This window comes from Erythrolamprus reginae, chromosome 1 (genome assembly GCF_031021105.1).
Source record: "Erythrolamprus reginae isolate rEryReg1 chromosome 1, rEryReg1.hap1, whole genome shotgun sequence".
Lineage (NCBI taxonomy): Eukaryota > Metazoa > Chordata > Lepidosauria > Squamata > Dipsadidae > Erythrolamprus > Erythrolamprus reginae.
In genome coordinates, this window is record NC_091950.1 from 105,620,109 (window position 1) to 105,635,210 (window position 15,102).

A 15,102-nucleotide genomic window follows, 5' to 3' on the forward strand; every position below is an offset into this window, starting at 1 on the left:
AGACAAAGTTGGAGGGAAAATTCTAGAAATCAGCAGTGGCAAATAACCTGCATATTGTTGCCAAGTAAGTTACATTGCCAGGCACTGAGCTTAACTTGAGAGAGTACCTTTTAAGACCCTCCCAGAGGAATCTGGCTGATCCTTGCTGCAAATCCATGCCCAAGGTCCAAGGCCTGTAGAGGGTTTTTTTTAAAGCTAATCTTAAACACACAACTAAAATGCTGGAAAATGGAACCTTTCTTGTGGCCTCAATCAAAAGAAACATGTAACAATTGCATATTTTCATCCCTGGAAAGTAGCACAAGAAAATAGCAAAAAAGAAGGGTTATAAAAGGGAAAGCAATCTCTGATCCCTCATCCTGGGACTAGAGCAGGGGTCTCCAACTTTGGCAACTTTTAAGACTTGTAGACTTCAACTCCCAGAGTTCCCCAGCCAGCAAAGCTGAAGTCCACAAGTCTTAAAGTTGCCAAGGTTGGAGATCCCAGGACTAGAGGATGGCTCCTTCCCTTTTCATGATTTAGATCCTAGTTCCTCCAAGGTGCCTCTTGTACATCTTTTCTTTAGATTTTATATTATTGGATTCACATATGAACAGTGGTTTTGCTGTCTTGCCCTATTTAGGGATGGCAGGGCTGCTACATAAACACTTAGGTGGGTAAGACAAATGTCCTAAATGAGACATCTGGTACAGTAGCAGAGGTATCAGTGAATTTAGAAATGCATCCATCCATCAATATGGGGATTGACATTTCCCAATTATTCCCAACCCGACAGTGTAGTAATGTTTGGAGTATATTAGAAGTGGGTAGAATTTGGTTTTTCTGGTTGCAGAAACAGTCCAACCACACTGCCGCCCAGAGTTCGAAAGGAGTTGGACAGCTCACAAATCTAATAAATAAATTAAATTAAATGTGGAGCCTTCTTATTGAAAAGATTGCCCGAAGAAATTGCCGATGCTGACAGGGAAATTCCCTAACTATGAGGGTCACCCAGAAAACAATGCACCACATTTTTTTTCTCAGCCTACAGTAATGGTACAAATGTGAAATTTTAGATATACTGTACATTATTTGAACTGTCAGGAGTGCATGTGTAAATTTTACATTTCTTCAGACAGCGTAGCTGTAGTAGTGTTTTGAAATGGTGCCTGTAAGTGATGTATGTTACAAGTATCCTCATTGAATTTCTCACTGCAGAGGAAGAAACTGTTGGGAGCATTCGTAAACGTTTGTGAACAATTTATGGAGAATCTGCAGTCGACAGAAATACGGTTAGTCGCAGAAGACATGAGGATTCGCACAGTGCAGAAATGGCTTCATCACCAGAACACGGAGTGGTACCGACAGGGCACACACGCCCTTGTGTATCCCTGGAGGAAGGCCATAGACGGGATGGAGATTACGTGAAAAAATAGGGAGTGTAAAAGAAACATCGTTCTTTCTTGTATGCAAGTTTCATCGAGTTCAATAAATGTTGAAGAAAAAAATGTGGTGCGTTACTTTCTGGGTGACCCTCGTATATCTGCGGAGGGAAGGCCAATGCAAGCGCGCGCTCTCTCTCTTCCTCTCCCTATTTATTTGTTTGCTTGCTTACTGACCATTAAAAAAAATTGTAACTTCTCTTTTCGGCCGCTGAGGTGAAGCCGACAGTTTCTTTTGCCGCAGACCGGCAAGCAGGGAGCCGAAGGCGGAGCCTGTTAGCGCCCCAGAGCCGTTCAGGTTTAAGGATTTAGCGGCGGCCCGCAGGGGGAGGACTGCGGCTCAGCAGCTCGGCGCGCCTTTGAAGCAGCACTCCGGGTGAGCGAAGGCTGGCGGGGTCCAGGGTTTGCGTGGCCCTCGATTCATTCGGGTTCGAAAGGAGCAGCTTGTTTCTAAGCTCGGTCGCATGTGGGAAGGGCCATCCGGAGAGAGGAGTCTTGCTGGTAGAGGAGGAGGAGGTGAAAGGAAGATGTTCATGGGAGGGAAAAGCCGCCCAAATTTAGAGGAGCCGAGCTTTCTTGTGACGCTTCGGGATTGCATTTGCCGCGCTTAAAAACTAACGGGCAAGGCCCGATCCACAGGGGATTTTTTTTACGTCAGAGAAAACGGGGCTTTCGTGCCTTTCAGCTGCGGGTTTTAGAAACGGCTTCTGCCGCGTTTGGGTAGGAAATGCCCCTCCCCTTCTTTTTCTTCTTCAGTCTGCATCCCTTCGCGGAAGGCGGATAACCTAACAACATTTTAGATGCTCCTCTCGGTTTTCTGATGAGCCGGATGCCCTTCAGAGGCGTTGAAAGTATTCTGTTTTGACCGGAAGCTTCTTTAGTTGGGACTGGTTGGTTTGTGTGGGGAGGGGCAGACTTTGTGCGGTCTTGCTGCATTTAGAGACTTTTCCAAATGCATGTGAAATGTAAAGTAGGTGACCTGCAAGGTCCCTTCCAACTCTAATTAATAATAAACGTTGGTGATTTTATTAGTTAAATCCAAAGACAAAAAATACAATAAACTAAGAGTGCCTTCTGTCCCCTGTCCTAATGTTTCTCTTGTACTAACTTCATGTATATAAACATTATTATATCTTTGTATACCACCAATAGTAAAACAATATAGAGCAAACTCTGTCCTTTCCTATGTTATTAAATATGTTGTTAAATCTAGTCGTTTCACTTCTTCAGCATAAGGACATTTCAAAGGGACTCTTCTGTTCCTTTGGCCAAGAGAAGGTGTGAATGTTTGCCCTATGTGTTATTGCTGAAGGACAATAGTCCTTTTCTGAAGGAGGTCTTGCCTCTTGGCATTGGTCTGCCTTCCTAAATGGTGCTGATTATGGTTTGAATAATTCTTTATATTATGGGCTGAAATTATTTCTAGCCAGGAATCCAGAAATTAATATGTTCTCTCCTGAGAACTTCATTGCTAGATATAGGATGCTGTATCTTGTAATCAATCACTCAACTCGACATACATACATACATACATACATACATACATACATACATACATACATACATACATACAGTCCTCGGAGAGGGGTGGCATACAAATCTAATAAATTATTATTATTATTATTATTATTATTATTATTATTATTATTATTATACATACATACATACATATCCCACCTGTTCTGTTTTATTTTTTCTTACTTGTTAGCAGAGTAATGAGGTCCCCAACACCAGCCCTAACAGAATGAAGTATTTCTGTTCAATTCTGCATACTGCTGTTTTTGGACAGCTATTGACAAATTGGAACATGGCCAGTTGAAAGTAATAAAAGAATTTCAATTTATCTAACGGGTTTTATATGCATGTACAGCCCTCTTATCAAAGTCATCTGCTAGTTGACTAATTAAAATGACAAAAGGAATCCCTATGAATTAAATAGCTAAATAATAGTGCAGTCCTGCAGAAGGACTGCACAAACATCTGGGTATCTGATGTTTGTGACCAGATGGGGTCAGTGTTTCCTTAGTCTTTTTACTAGAATAACATCTACACCTCTGTTTGCCTGCTTAGTTATAAACATTATTTCTAAATGTTTCTTAGTTTATCCGAACTTTTGCCGAACTTCTGGGTTCGGCGTTCGGGAGGCTGCTGAGAAGCCCCGCCGCCCGGCTGTCACCTTTTAAAACAGCCAGGGGGCTTCTCGGCGGCCTCCCGAACGCCGAACCCGGAAGTTCAGGTTTGGCGTTCGGGTTCAGGAGGATGCTGAGAAGCCCCCCGGCTGTTTCAAAAAGTGACAGACGGGCGGCGGGGCTTCTCGTCATCGTCGTCGGGTTCGTAAGAAGGAAAAAGTTCATAAGAAGAGGCAAAAAAATTCTGAACCCCAGGTTCGTATCTCGGGTTGTTCATAAGACGAGGGGTTCGTATCATGAGGTACCCCTGTACTTGTTTTTGGATTTGATGCACTGAATAATGCAAAACAACGTCCTACCCATCTCCTCCCCTTACAATCAACAAAAGGAAACAGATAGGCTTAAAACCATGAAAATCCTCAACAGCCGTGAACATATTATTTTCTCCCACTCAGAACATTGCTGGTGGGAAATCTCCATTTGTGGAGTTTCCACAAATAAACATGAACATCTGTGATAAGGTAAACAGTGTCTCAGTAGCAAATCTTTTTTTCCAGTAGAAGAGGTGTACTCCTCTGCCTTCAGAGACCGCTTAGCTCAGGGGTGTCAAACTCAATTTCATTGAGGGCTGCATCAGGGTTCTGTTTGACCTTGGAGGGCTGTGTTGGGCGTGGCCAGGGTGAGCATAGCCAGCTTGACATCAGTTGTGTCACCTGTGGTGGCTCAAGTGTTTTGTCAGTGAAAACAGGCTCCCGAGCTCCGTTTTCAGTGGTGACAGCCTCCTGCAACCCTCTGCCAGCAAAAACGGAGCTTGGGAGGGCCTCATGCAGCCCTTCCAGGCTCCATTTTCGCTGGCAGATGTCCTGTGGGCTGGCTCTTCACTGTTTCCAGGGCAGACCTGTGGGCCAGATCTATGCACCCTGCAAACTAGATCCAGCCCCTGGGCCTTGAATTTGACACACCTGTCTTAGCTTGTTCTAGCTAGTTTAAATTGTTTCCTAAATATTGCACCTTTCTGTACAATAATTTATGTACTCTGTTAACAGAATGTGCTTGTGCGTGAGATTCAAATAATTGCTGACAACTTCAGTAATATGATCTCTCAGATAATGAGATATATTACTGAAGTTGTCAGCAATTATTTGAATCTCTCACACAAGCATGTTTTGTTGCAGGGTACAATACATTTTTCCTGCATGTAATTACTCTGCAAGCAGATCAATATGATTGAAAATATGTTGATTAGTTAGATAAGAGAAGATTAGGTATGCTCATGCCATAGATAACATTTCACTGATAATGACATCACCAACCAGTTTTAGCATGCTTATGCTACTCTGTGCAAAGTAGATTTCTATTGTAGATATTGCCTTGCAAGCTAACATATTCCACAGAATCTGGATGATAGAATATTGCAATACTTAGCATTGGGCTCTAAATACAAAAGGGGTTGGGGCTACACAATGGCAACTCCTTTACCCTCCTTTTTTCTTAGTTTTCCCCTATCTATTTCCATTTATGCAGATATTTGTTGGGCTGTTTCTTCCATTCATGTTTAATTGGGGTGTCCCTCCCTCCCTCCCTCCCTCTCTCTGTGTTTATGTGTGTGTGTACAATCATTCCTTCCTGTCTTTCTGCAAAATCAGAGTTTTCTTGAATATATTGGTGCTCCTAACCTACACTGAAGCCAAAACAACTTGCAATCCGATAAATTTCTAATCCAAATAGATCCCATTGAATGGAATGGGCCTTACAGCCAGCTAAATAATCTTGCAGCCTAAGCCCTAAGAGCAAAACCAGTTAGGCAACTTCACAAAAAGTAAAGGATACCTGTTGGCCATGCCGACTGAAAACTGTGGGAAAATGCCCGGTTGGGAGAGACAACTTTAGTTGCCTTTTTTCTGGGGATAGATTTTATTGGGCAAAAACAGTGCATGGAGGAACCCCTTTCATAAAGCATATTGCTAATGCACAGGGTGCAATATTTTTGTTCTTTTGGCTCCCGTGAAAGCTTTCTAAACCTTCCAGGCACAATCCTAATGCATTCTTGGCAAATGCCTAGTCATGAATGCGGCCACCACCCACTTTATTCCAGAGACATTCTTCTCCAGGCAAGAGCCAATCTTTCTTCCATTAGTAGTAGTGAGCATCACTAATTCATTAAGTTTTATTATCAAAACCAGGCTTAAACCATTAGAAGGGAGCAGAAAGAAACAAAAGGAGAAAGAAAAAAACCCTCAACCATTAATTTTGAAGCTTGGGCTGAATTTAATTAGACATATACCAATCACATGTGCACTCAAATAAAAGATCCCATCAGTTCGGTTCACAATCAAATAAATAAAACCAAATATATCCGGCACCTAGCTGTGTCCATAGTGTGCTGTATTATTTCTCATCTGCAACCCTTATAGACATGGACAAAATAAAATACATTCTCCATAGTGGGTGGAGCTAACCTCCAAGAATGGCTTGACACTGCCCCTTTCTTGGAGGTTAGCTCCACCCTACGAGAAGAGGCGTATCAGGTAAGACCAATGCCCCTTCTCCATAGTGGGTGGAGCTAACCTTCAAGGATAGTGACAGTGTCATCCCATTCTTGGAGGTTAGTTCCACCCTACAAGAAGAGGCATATCGGGTAAGACCAATCCCCCTTCTCCTAATGAGATTCATTATCCTTTTGCTTTGTTTTCTATCAATTCTGAAAAGAATTCTGGTAGGAACAAAACTAAAAAGGAGCTGTCTGCCTTATCTTTGGACGGTGGGGTGGGGAGGAATCTTCCTTCTATTTTACTGACTTTTCAGGCTTTGATTTTCATAGGCTTCATTTACTTGGGCAGACAGATCAGATTTTTGAGTTACTTTCTCTATTCATGGTCTCATGTATAATTCTATTTCTAGACATGGACAAAATAAACTACATTCTCCTAACGGCATTCATTATCCTAACCTTATCCTGCAGTTCTGGTAAGTATTGTGATATTTCTGCATTTTTAGTAAAGAGAATAAGCCAAGCCACTTTGATGAAGTAAAGTACAGTAGTAGATAACAACACTCTCTGTAAACTGAATTTGATGTATCCAAGAACATTTACCCCTATTAATTAATATGCTTTCTGGATAAAAGTCTCTAAAGATTTTGTTATATAAGTGATATATTATGATTTCTAAATAATATATATAGGATGCATTTAGCTAAACATGATTGAAATTTTAAATGTGAGACATTATAGGTAACCAATATTAAGACCCATGAAGACGCAATGGTTAGAATGGAGTATTTCAAGCTAGTTCTGCTGACTGCCAATTGTCAACAGTTTAGCAGTTCAAGTCTCACCAAGCTCAAGGCTGACTCAGCCTTTTATTTGTTTGTTTGTTTGTTTGTTTATTTATTTATTTATTTATTCATTTATTAATTAATTAATTAATTAGATTTGTATGCCGCCCCTCTCCGAAGACTCAGAGCGGCTCACAACAATAAAACAGTACAAATCCAATTGATTAAAACGATTTAAAAACTCGATCCTTTTGAGTTTGGTAAAATGAGGTTCCAGACTGTTGGGGGCTATATGCTGACTCTTTAAACTGATTAGAGAAGGCTCTTCTGTGAAGAGGTATATCAGTCTAAGTGCTATTGCTATTGCTTCCACTATGAATAAAGTCTGCACGCATATTTGTAATACTAGGCAGATAGCAAAACCCTTCATTTTGCCACAAGCAGTATGTGGTAGGCATAGCTTAATCTGAATGGGACAAAGGCACAGCTAGCTTGCCACCGCCTGTTCGCCACTGTCAAGTTGCTTCCGCCAACTTACTGTCACCAAGTTGTTGCAGGACAACTCAACATGGCCAATTTGCTTTGAACAAAGCACAGAGTGACAGTGGCAGCCGGCTGCTTCCCATTTGCACATCCCTTGATGCCACAGCTGCACCAAGCTTCAATCCATTCAAAGTTCAGGCCTAGTAGTGGTGATAAGGTTCGGACCTTTCTGTGGCAGCAGCAGCGGGCAGGGAGTGGGGAGCCAATGGAGGCCAGATGTGTCCCATATCCACATACACTCCACCACTGCCATAGAACAGCCTAAATACTGCTGTCATTGAATGGCCTGTGGGTGACCACGCTGCCTGCCCTACCCACTGCCAAGCGGCTCATACTCCCAACAGCTTGGAAGTCAGCATGGCAGCAGCTGCAGTAAGATGAAAATGGGAAGGTCCCAGCTGCTGCTGCTGCTGTCATTCTGAGCTCTCCCACCTGCTCGCTCCTCGTCCAGCCTGTTCTCCCTCAAATCTCTGGCTACTGAAGCTCCTCTGCGCTCTGCTCACCCACTCACTTGCCTGCCCAGCTCTCCCTCCAGTTATCCATGGCAAGCTGTCCCCATTTTAAATTTGCCATGTTGAGATGTCCTGTGATGGCTTGGTGATGGCAAGCTGGTGGCAGTGAGCTGGCCATGCCAAGCTGGCCATACTAAATTGTATCCTGTATCCTGCTTCAGTATGGTGTTTGAAGTTCTGGATGGCCAGGAAAGCAATTTGAGTTCCTTCCTATATTTGGCTATTCATTTATAAATATTTTAATAAGATATCTATTTTACAATGTTGAAATGTCAGAGAGTTACATGAGCCCAAGCTCTGAATATTATTATTTTTGTTTGTCAATTATCAATAGAAAAAAATGCTGTTCATCTCATGGTTTGCTAGATTGCTATAGTTCTTTTTCAGCTGATCTCCTAAATTCATGTGCTTTTTTTTTTAAAGGTTAAAAAAGTTGTTCTACTTGAATGACCAATTAAATAAAAACCTTAGTAGAAATAAAATAAGATTTCTGGGAAAATAGCAGATGATTTCAGCAGATTCAACCCATATTTTTTGGCAAATCAATCTGGGTCACTTTCATCATCTGTCTCTTGCTAAAATCTTAAAGCAGCTGTAAGCAAATATTCTGCTAGTGTTCATATGCATAAATGCACATAAACAAAGAGTGTTGATTAGATAATAGCCTTAGACTACCCAACAAGTTATTAAGTTACTGAGATAATATATGTGAGATAATTGAATGGTGTACTACATAAATCTGGCAGATAAAAACAATGCTTTTTATGTTTCAGGCTATGCACTTCGATGTTATATCTGTGAACAAAGTCCTTTTCTCTGTAGAAGCAACCTCACCTGTTCTGAGGAAGAAGACGCTTGCTTACAAATTAGAATGGGTATGTATACACTGCAAGAATAAACAAAATTTTGGTAAACATATGTTCTGATACAAGTATTCTGATAAGTTAAGCTACACTGAGTTAAGTTATGATTTCTTCCCACATTAGTGAGTATGAGGTTGCTGATGTAAAAGTTTTTCTGTCAGATTCCAACACAACATTTTTGAACTTTTGAACTAAAAAAATTTTTTTTAGGTACCTATTAAGAAAAGAGCACATATTCATTATCAAATCTTAGTATATCACATTATATTAAAAAGGCAAATTGTTGCTTGGACGCCTGATTGTTGGCACAGTTGCCAAAGGAAAAATTCTGAAACTAAAGGATTATAGTACAATGCTTTTTCATAAATTGTAACACTCATGAAGGCTGAATACAGGTAATCCTCAACTTACAACAGTTCATTTAGTGACCTTTCAAAGTTACAGCAGCACTGACAAAAGTGATTCATGACCATTTTTCACACTTATGATCGCTGCAGCATCCTCAGGATCATGTGTTCGAAATCAACACTGTCAAACTATTTACTAAGTCTTTACTACCATGTTTTCCTGAAAATAAGACAGGACCTTATATTTTTTTTGAACCCAAAATATAGCCTTGGCCTTATTATCAGGGCAGCTTATTATTTTGGGGATGCTGTAGGCAGCGAACGTGGGACTGGATGTCCATCACCACTGCCTCTCCTCCCAGTTCTTGGTGCTGGCCGAGCGGCTGGCCCGCTGCCACTGCCTTGTGGAACAGGACTCTGCAAGGCTTATTATGCCAATGCATGCATGAACTGCAAGACTGCTGCAAGTTTCATCATGCCGGCGCAGCTGGGGTCACGCTGTTGTTCATGCATGCAACGGCACATGCCTTGCAGAGTCCTGCTCCACAAAGCAATGGCAGTTGCATGGTAAGTCTAACAGAGATTCATTTGTTGCAGGTGGGATGTGTTGGGCTGTGAGACACATGTCCTACCTGACATTTGTAGCTCCGTCACGTTCCTCGTCATTGTGTCCAGAGAAGCCCATTGTAAAAGAAAACTTCTCGCGAATTCAATAAAACTTCTTGAATTTACAAGAAGTTTTCTTTTACAATGGGCTTCTCTGGACATAATGCCAAGGAACGTGATGGAGCTACAAGTGTGAGGTAGGATGTGTGTCTCGCGGTGGGGTATAATTGGGGATGGCAGGTCAGGCGGGGCAGGCCACAAGATGTACATCCTACATGGGACTTGTAGCTCCATCGCCTTCCTTGATGTTGGGTCCACTGATCCTCCCCTGCCTCTGGCCCTTGAATGAAGTGATAGGGGAAAGAAAGCCTTGCAGGCTACCTGAGGCAGGTAAACTGACAGCCAAATGTCTAGCCGGTCTCAGTGGAAGCAGCAGTCTTATTTTGGGGGCAGGCGGCTTATTTCAGTTCATGTGCTGAAAAGGCTAATTGGCCTTATTATGGTGACATATCTTAATTTCAGGGAAACATGGTATTATTAATCTTCCCATCATTCCCATCACTCATCTCCTCCAACTGTATGACTGTACCTTTTTATCCTTACAATTTACGTTGACTGGTTTCTAAAATGACTTCATTGCTTATTTGTACCTGGACTATCATTAAGTGATGTGCCTTATGATTCTTGACAAACATATCTGTTCCTTTATGTATACTGATAACATATGCACCAAGACAAATTTCTTGTGTGTCCAATTATACATAGCCAATAAGAAATTCTATTCTATTCTGTTCTATTCTATTTCTGTGACTTTCCCCCTATTGCTAAACTGGGCATGGACATGGGCAGCATGTGATGCCTCCGGCCCATGGGCCGCGAGTTTGACAACCCTGCTCCACTTGATTATAGTCCTTCTAAAAAACATTTATGGTCTTCTCTGAGAGGAAGTGTGCTAATCTCTGGATCTACATATATGGTAAGACAAATATTAGAAAAGGAAGATAAGGCAATGATTCATTTTTAAACTAACATTTAAAATAACATCCCATGTTATATTTTTAGTGGCAAAATAGTTGATTTTTCTTTGTGTGAAAATGAATCTCTTGCTTGTATTTCATCAGGAGCAAAATAGATCTCAATTTATATTTTTATTTTCTTTACAGTGAATTTGAGAACGTACAGGTGCTGGAAAATGTCAAAGTGCAGCAAAGATGTTGTAGCCCAGGAATTTAGCGTTGACAGTTTTAGACACCTTTGCTGCCAAAGAGATTTCTGCAATAAGAGTCCAAGCCTCCTCGTCAGTTCCACTCCCCTTGGTATTTCAGCAGTGATTGTGCTTTGGATGATGTCGCGATAATATGGAGATTGAAAGTAGTATGTTACCTGCATATCCCAATTCTCCCCACATATACAAGCACTTTTACTGGAGCAACTGAAGTTATTTGAAGAAGCAATGTCTTTTTAACCAGAAGGGTGTTAAAGCTAAACCAAAAAAGAAATGGAGAAGAAATATATAAAAATGGAAAATCAGTTTTGAAGGAAAGTATTTTCTGACAGTGCATGTTGATTGTTTTTGACTCTTTAATATTTAATCTCTGGTTAATCCATGGCAATGAAAGTGCTTATTTATCATATTTCTGGGAAGTTTTGTTTTGTAAGGAAGCAAGTTTATATATATATTTCCTTTATCACTTTCAACAGCTGCATGTTTATCAGTAAACATGGATACTGTATTTCATAACTCACTATTAATGCAAACTCATCATAAATATGTTACCAAGGCAATGCAAACTCATCATAAATATGTTACCAAGGCAAATGGTTGTAGTCCTACAGTGACAGATTTGAGCTTCTATCTGTTTAACATGCTATTTCAATCTTTACCTATTACCCAGGTATTAGGCTAACTGCTCTGCAGAGAACTCATATACTGTATAGGTGGCACTTTATGTAGCATACTCAGTAACTACACAGCTTTGCTGCTTCAAAACCTAGCTCCTATTCCTTAGCAATTTAAACAAAAAACCCAATATTGACAGAGCTTAATTTAAAAGTGTAATCTTCTCCTTTTCATTGTATTGTTTTCTGTGAAGACTATATTCAATAGAGAAACTCTGAAATGTTTCTATGATAGGCACATTTTAAAAGTATATTGTATATGGACAATTGTTAACATTCTTTTGAGGATTTTCCCATATACAATATTTAGAATTGTTGGTATCTTTAAAAATATTGAAACAACTATGTGCAATATGTTCTACTTACACTATATGTATTAAGATTCCTGAGAGAATCCTGGCTTTGGTTTGATATTTATAAATCTTGTGACTTTGTATCCGAAGATTAGTAGACTGTAACATTATTATTACTTATTTCAGTGGGAACCAATATGGCCCAAGGAGGCAAAGGTAATGGGCAAAGATTATTCACTTTTCCCCACTAATTAAATGAAGGAATTAGTGGGGTCTGTATACAAATGGTTAGAATTGACAGGGAAATCCAAAAGAAGACAAAAATCTTCCAACCATTGGGAATTGGTAAACAGACTAGCACCATATGTGAATGCAATGAACTGAATTTGGGGAAATAGAGAAACCAATAAGAAAATTACTGTCCCTCTGTCTATACTTATTTAACCAAGTTGCTTAGAATTATACAACTATCCTGGCTGAATTCACCACCATCACATCACATCACATCAGCAACAAAGTAAGCAATCACATCTTACTTTATTGTGGTGAGTAAACCTGCTATTGCTTTTTTTAAATCCTTGAAATGGAATACAAAAGGTCACATTCCATTTAACAAGAAAAAGACTTATCATCTGTTTGTACAAAACATGTTCGATGTATATGATATTACAGTACACTTACAAAGGTATCACAGTAAACACGATGCGGTGAGATAACCTTAACTAATACTTTAGTATTAAAATAAATATCATTAAACTTCAAACTTTCTTCTGATTAAAGATATATAGAATTAAACCTATGTTGCCATTTACTGATAATCTAGATATTTGCAGATGGCTGTGATAGCCCTGCAAAGTTACACTATTTTTCATGCTGTTTGTCAGTGACTATACAACTCTGCTGATTAGAAAATAATAACAATGGTTAATAATTCACTATGTCATAAACTAATTGCATAGGCAGAATTTGCCAGATTCACAAGGTTGAAAATATAATAAATTTCATAGGATATCATCATTATATTATACTAACAAACTTGAAATGATTTTGTATGTATAAATATTGTACATTATCTGCTTAATATAGTTGTGCATCTTAGATATCCACATACTCTCTCAATTCTCAGTAATGTAACTAACATTCAATTCCTCTCTCCTTTGCCTCCCTCTTTTTCATCCCACTTGTTTCTTGGCATATTGATATACTGATCCCAGTGAACAATGGACCGGTCAAGTTCAATAAGCAGATCTAGGAATTTTTACATAGCCATTTTCAACCTAATGTCTTTCAAAGGTTTCAGGTTTCCAATCTTATAATTCATATGCTGGTTGACAATTACGGTATATGAATTGGTCAAACCCAGTTAGAGGTACCAAGATGAATAGCACCTTATTTTATAATTTCTACGATTTATAGCCGATACGGTTATGCACATTTTATAATACAGTATTAAACATATAAAAGAAGAACTTTCTTTAAAGAGCCAGCAGTGCTGGGTTTGTTTTTTGTTTTTTGAGATTAGAAAAATTTCTAATTTTACTAATATTAGCCTGATGTTGGTGCCATGATTAATCAGGGTATTGATAGAGGTCACATTCATTTCCAGTTAGTCACAGCTTTCTCCTTTCCCTCAGGAGAAAGCTGTGACTAACTGGAAATGAATGTGACCTCTATCAATACCATGGCACCAACATCAGGCTAATATTATTACTTTAAAAATGGTTTCCTTTATATCTGTCAGGAACGAACAACCAGACCCACATGTAGAGTTCAAGCTAATTATTTTATGTTCTGCCTATCACATGAATCTCCCCAGTCTGTCGGCCTATCCTTGTAAATAATTATATAATGCCCCAAGGAACGTAGGGGAGATTGGCCCCTAAACATTTTGTAGTCGCTTCAGGGTCTCCAGGCTAGCTCCACGCTTGATCCATCCTCTCTACCAACTTGTGTGCTTCAGTATCTGGATTCTAGATATTGTGGAAATTATCACTAAAACTCATTTTGAAATTATTACAGTAATACACAGTAGTGGAAACCTTGTGGAAAAATTGTGGAAACCTTTTTGGGGAAAGTATATTTTCTAATAACACCACTTTTTGTAGTAACAGATGGGTTACTCCTGGTTTGGACCAGTTCACCCAAACGGGTATCAAACTGTTGGTGACGTCACGATGGCATCATGGAACCAGTTCAGTCAGTGCTGGTCCTTGGAGGCCGCCACCTTTAAAAAAAAAAAATTAAAACGTTTTTGAACTTTTTCCATTTTTTTTCCTTCTGTGCATGTGCAGAAGTCAAATTTCTGGCACTGTGCATGTGTTGCCATTTTCTTTATGGTGTGGTTTATTTTCGATTTTGTTTGCTAATGCTCATGTACGAGCAAAGCATGCATGCGCCCACAAGGTGCAATCACATGGCGGGGGAGGAAGCAGACAAGCAGTGGTCTGAGTGGTCCCATAAATTTATGTATCAATTGAAAGATAATTTAATCCAGAATGTAGTACGTTTATGAAGGATTTGCTATTAGAATAGCAGTTATTTTTTTAAAAAAAGTGAAACAAGATATACAAAAATTACCATCATGGAAACAATGAGATACTGTATACAAAAATTATTACCATGTCACTTGATACTTAGTTGGGTAACCTTTAGCATGAATTACGGTCTTACAATTTTTTTCCCATGGCATGATCCAAGTCTTTTAGTTCTGCAGCTTCTGACTAACAAGTTTCTTTAGTCATCTTAATCTTGGGTTAAGGGCTGGGCTATTCCCAGGCCATTCCAGCAGTGGAATATGATTATCTTGAAACTCCAAAAAAGTGGTGTTATTAGCTATCAAACCTCAAAAACTTTTCCTAAAAGGTTTCCACAATTTTGGCACTAAAATAAGAATCTTTTCCCATCCTTATTTATAGCCTAATTTTAAGGCAAAAAATAGGTTAACGCACAATTTTCTGTGTAAATTTAAGTTTTCCCTCATTCTGATTTTATCAAAACAAGAGAAATCACATTTGAACAGAGCTATAGTCATATGGGTATATTGAAATACAGATCCCGTATATTTTGAAATCCCCATTGAATATAGGATTACATTCTTAATTCCATTATGATCCTGATCCTTGCAGGATTTGGACATGAACTTTGTAATCACTTTCATGGCCTATAATATTTTTCATTGCTGTCTCTATTAATCATTTTAATTTGAAATCACCA

General features: G+C 39.4%; 1 protein-coding gene across 2 annotated transcripts; it reads left to right on the forward strand.

The window, feature by feature from the left end:
* Nucleotides 1-1,567: 1,567 nt before the first annotated feature.
* LOC139172267 (CD59 glycoprotein-like) lies at nt 1,568-12,684 on the forward strand. Of its 2 annotated transcripts, XM_070761220.1 has the most exons (4): nt 1,568-1,797; nt 6,452-6,517; nt 8,655-8,756; nt 10,861-12,684. In XM_070761220.1, the coding sequence occupies exons 2-4, from the start codon at nt 6,454-6,456 to the stop codon at nt 11,052-11,054; spliced, it is 360 nt and encodes a 119-aa protein (XP_070617321.1). In that variant the 5' UTR covers nt 1,568-1,797; nt 6,452-6,453; the 3' UTR covers nt 11,055-12,684. The 2 variants fall into 2 exon arrangements, with proteins under 2 accessions (XP_070617321.1, XP_070617312.1); XM_070761211.1 differs by lacking the exon at nt 1,568-1,797 and having other exon boundaries at nt 6,424-6,517.
* The last annotated feature ends 2,418 nt before the right edge of the window (nt 12,685-15,102 follow it).

Excerpts from the sequence above, each read along its gene's own strand:
- LOC139172267 (XM_070761211.1), top strand. The coding sequence starts at position 6,424 with ATGGTCTCATGTATAATTCTATTTCTAGACATGGACAAAATAAACTAC. Across the intron at positions 6,518-8,654 it reads AACCTTATCCTGCAGTTCTG|GCTATGCACTTCGATGTTAT; the intron begins GTAAGTATTGTG and ends TTTATGTTTCAG. Across the intron at positions 8,757-10,860 it reads TTGCTTACAAATTAGAATGG|TGAATTTGAGAACGTACAGG; the intron begins GTATGTATACAC and ends TTTTCTTTACAG.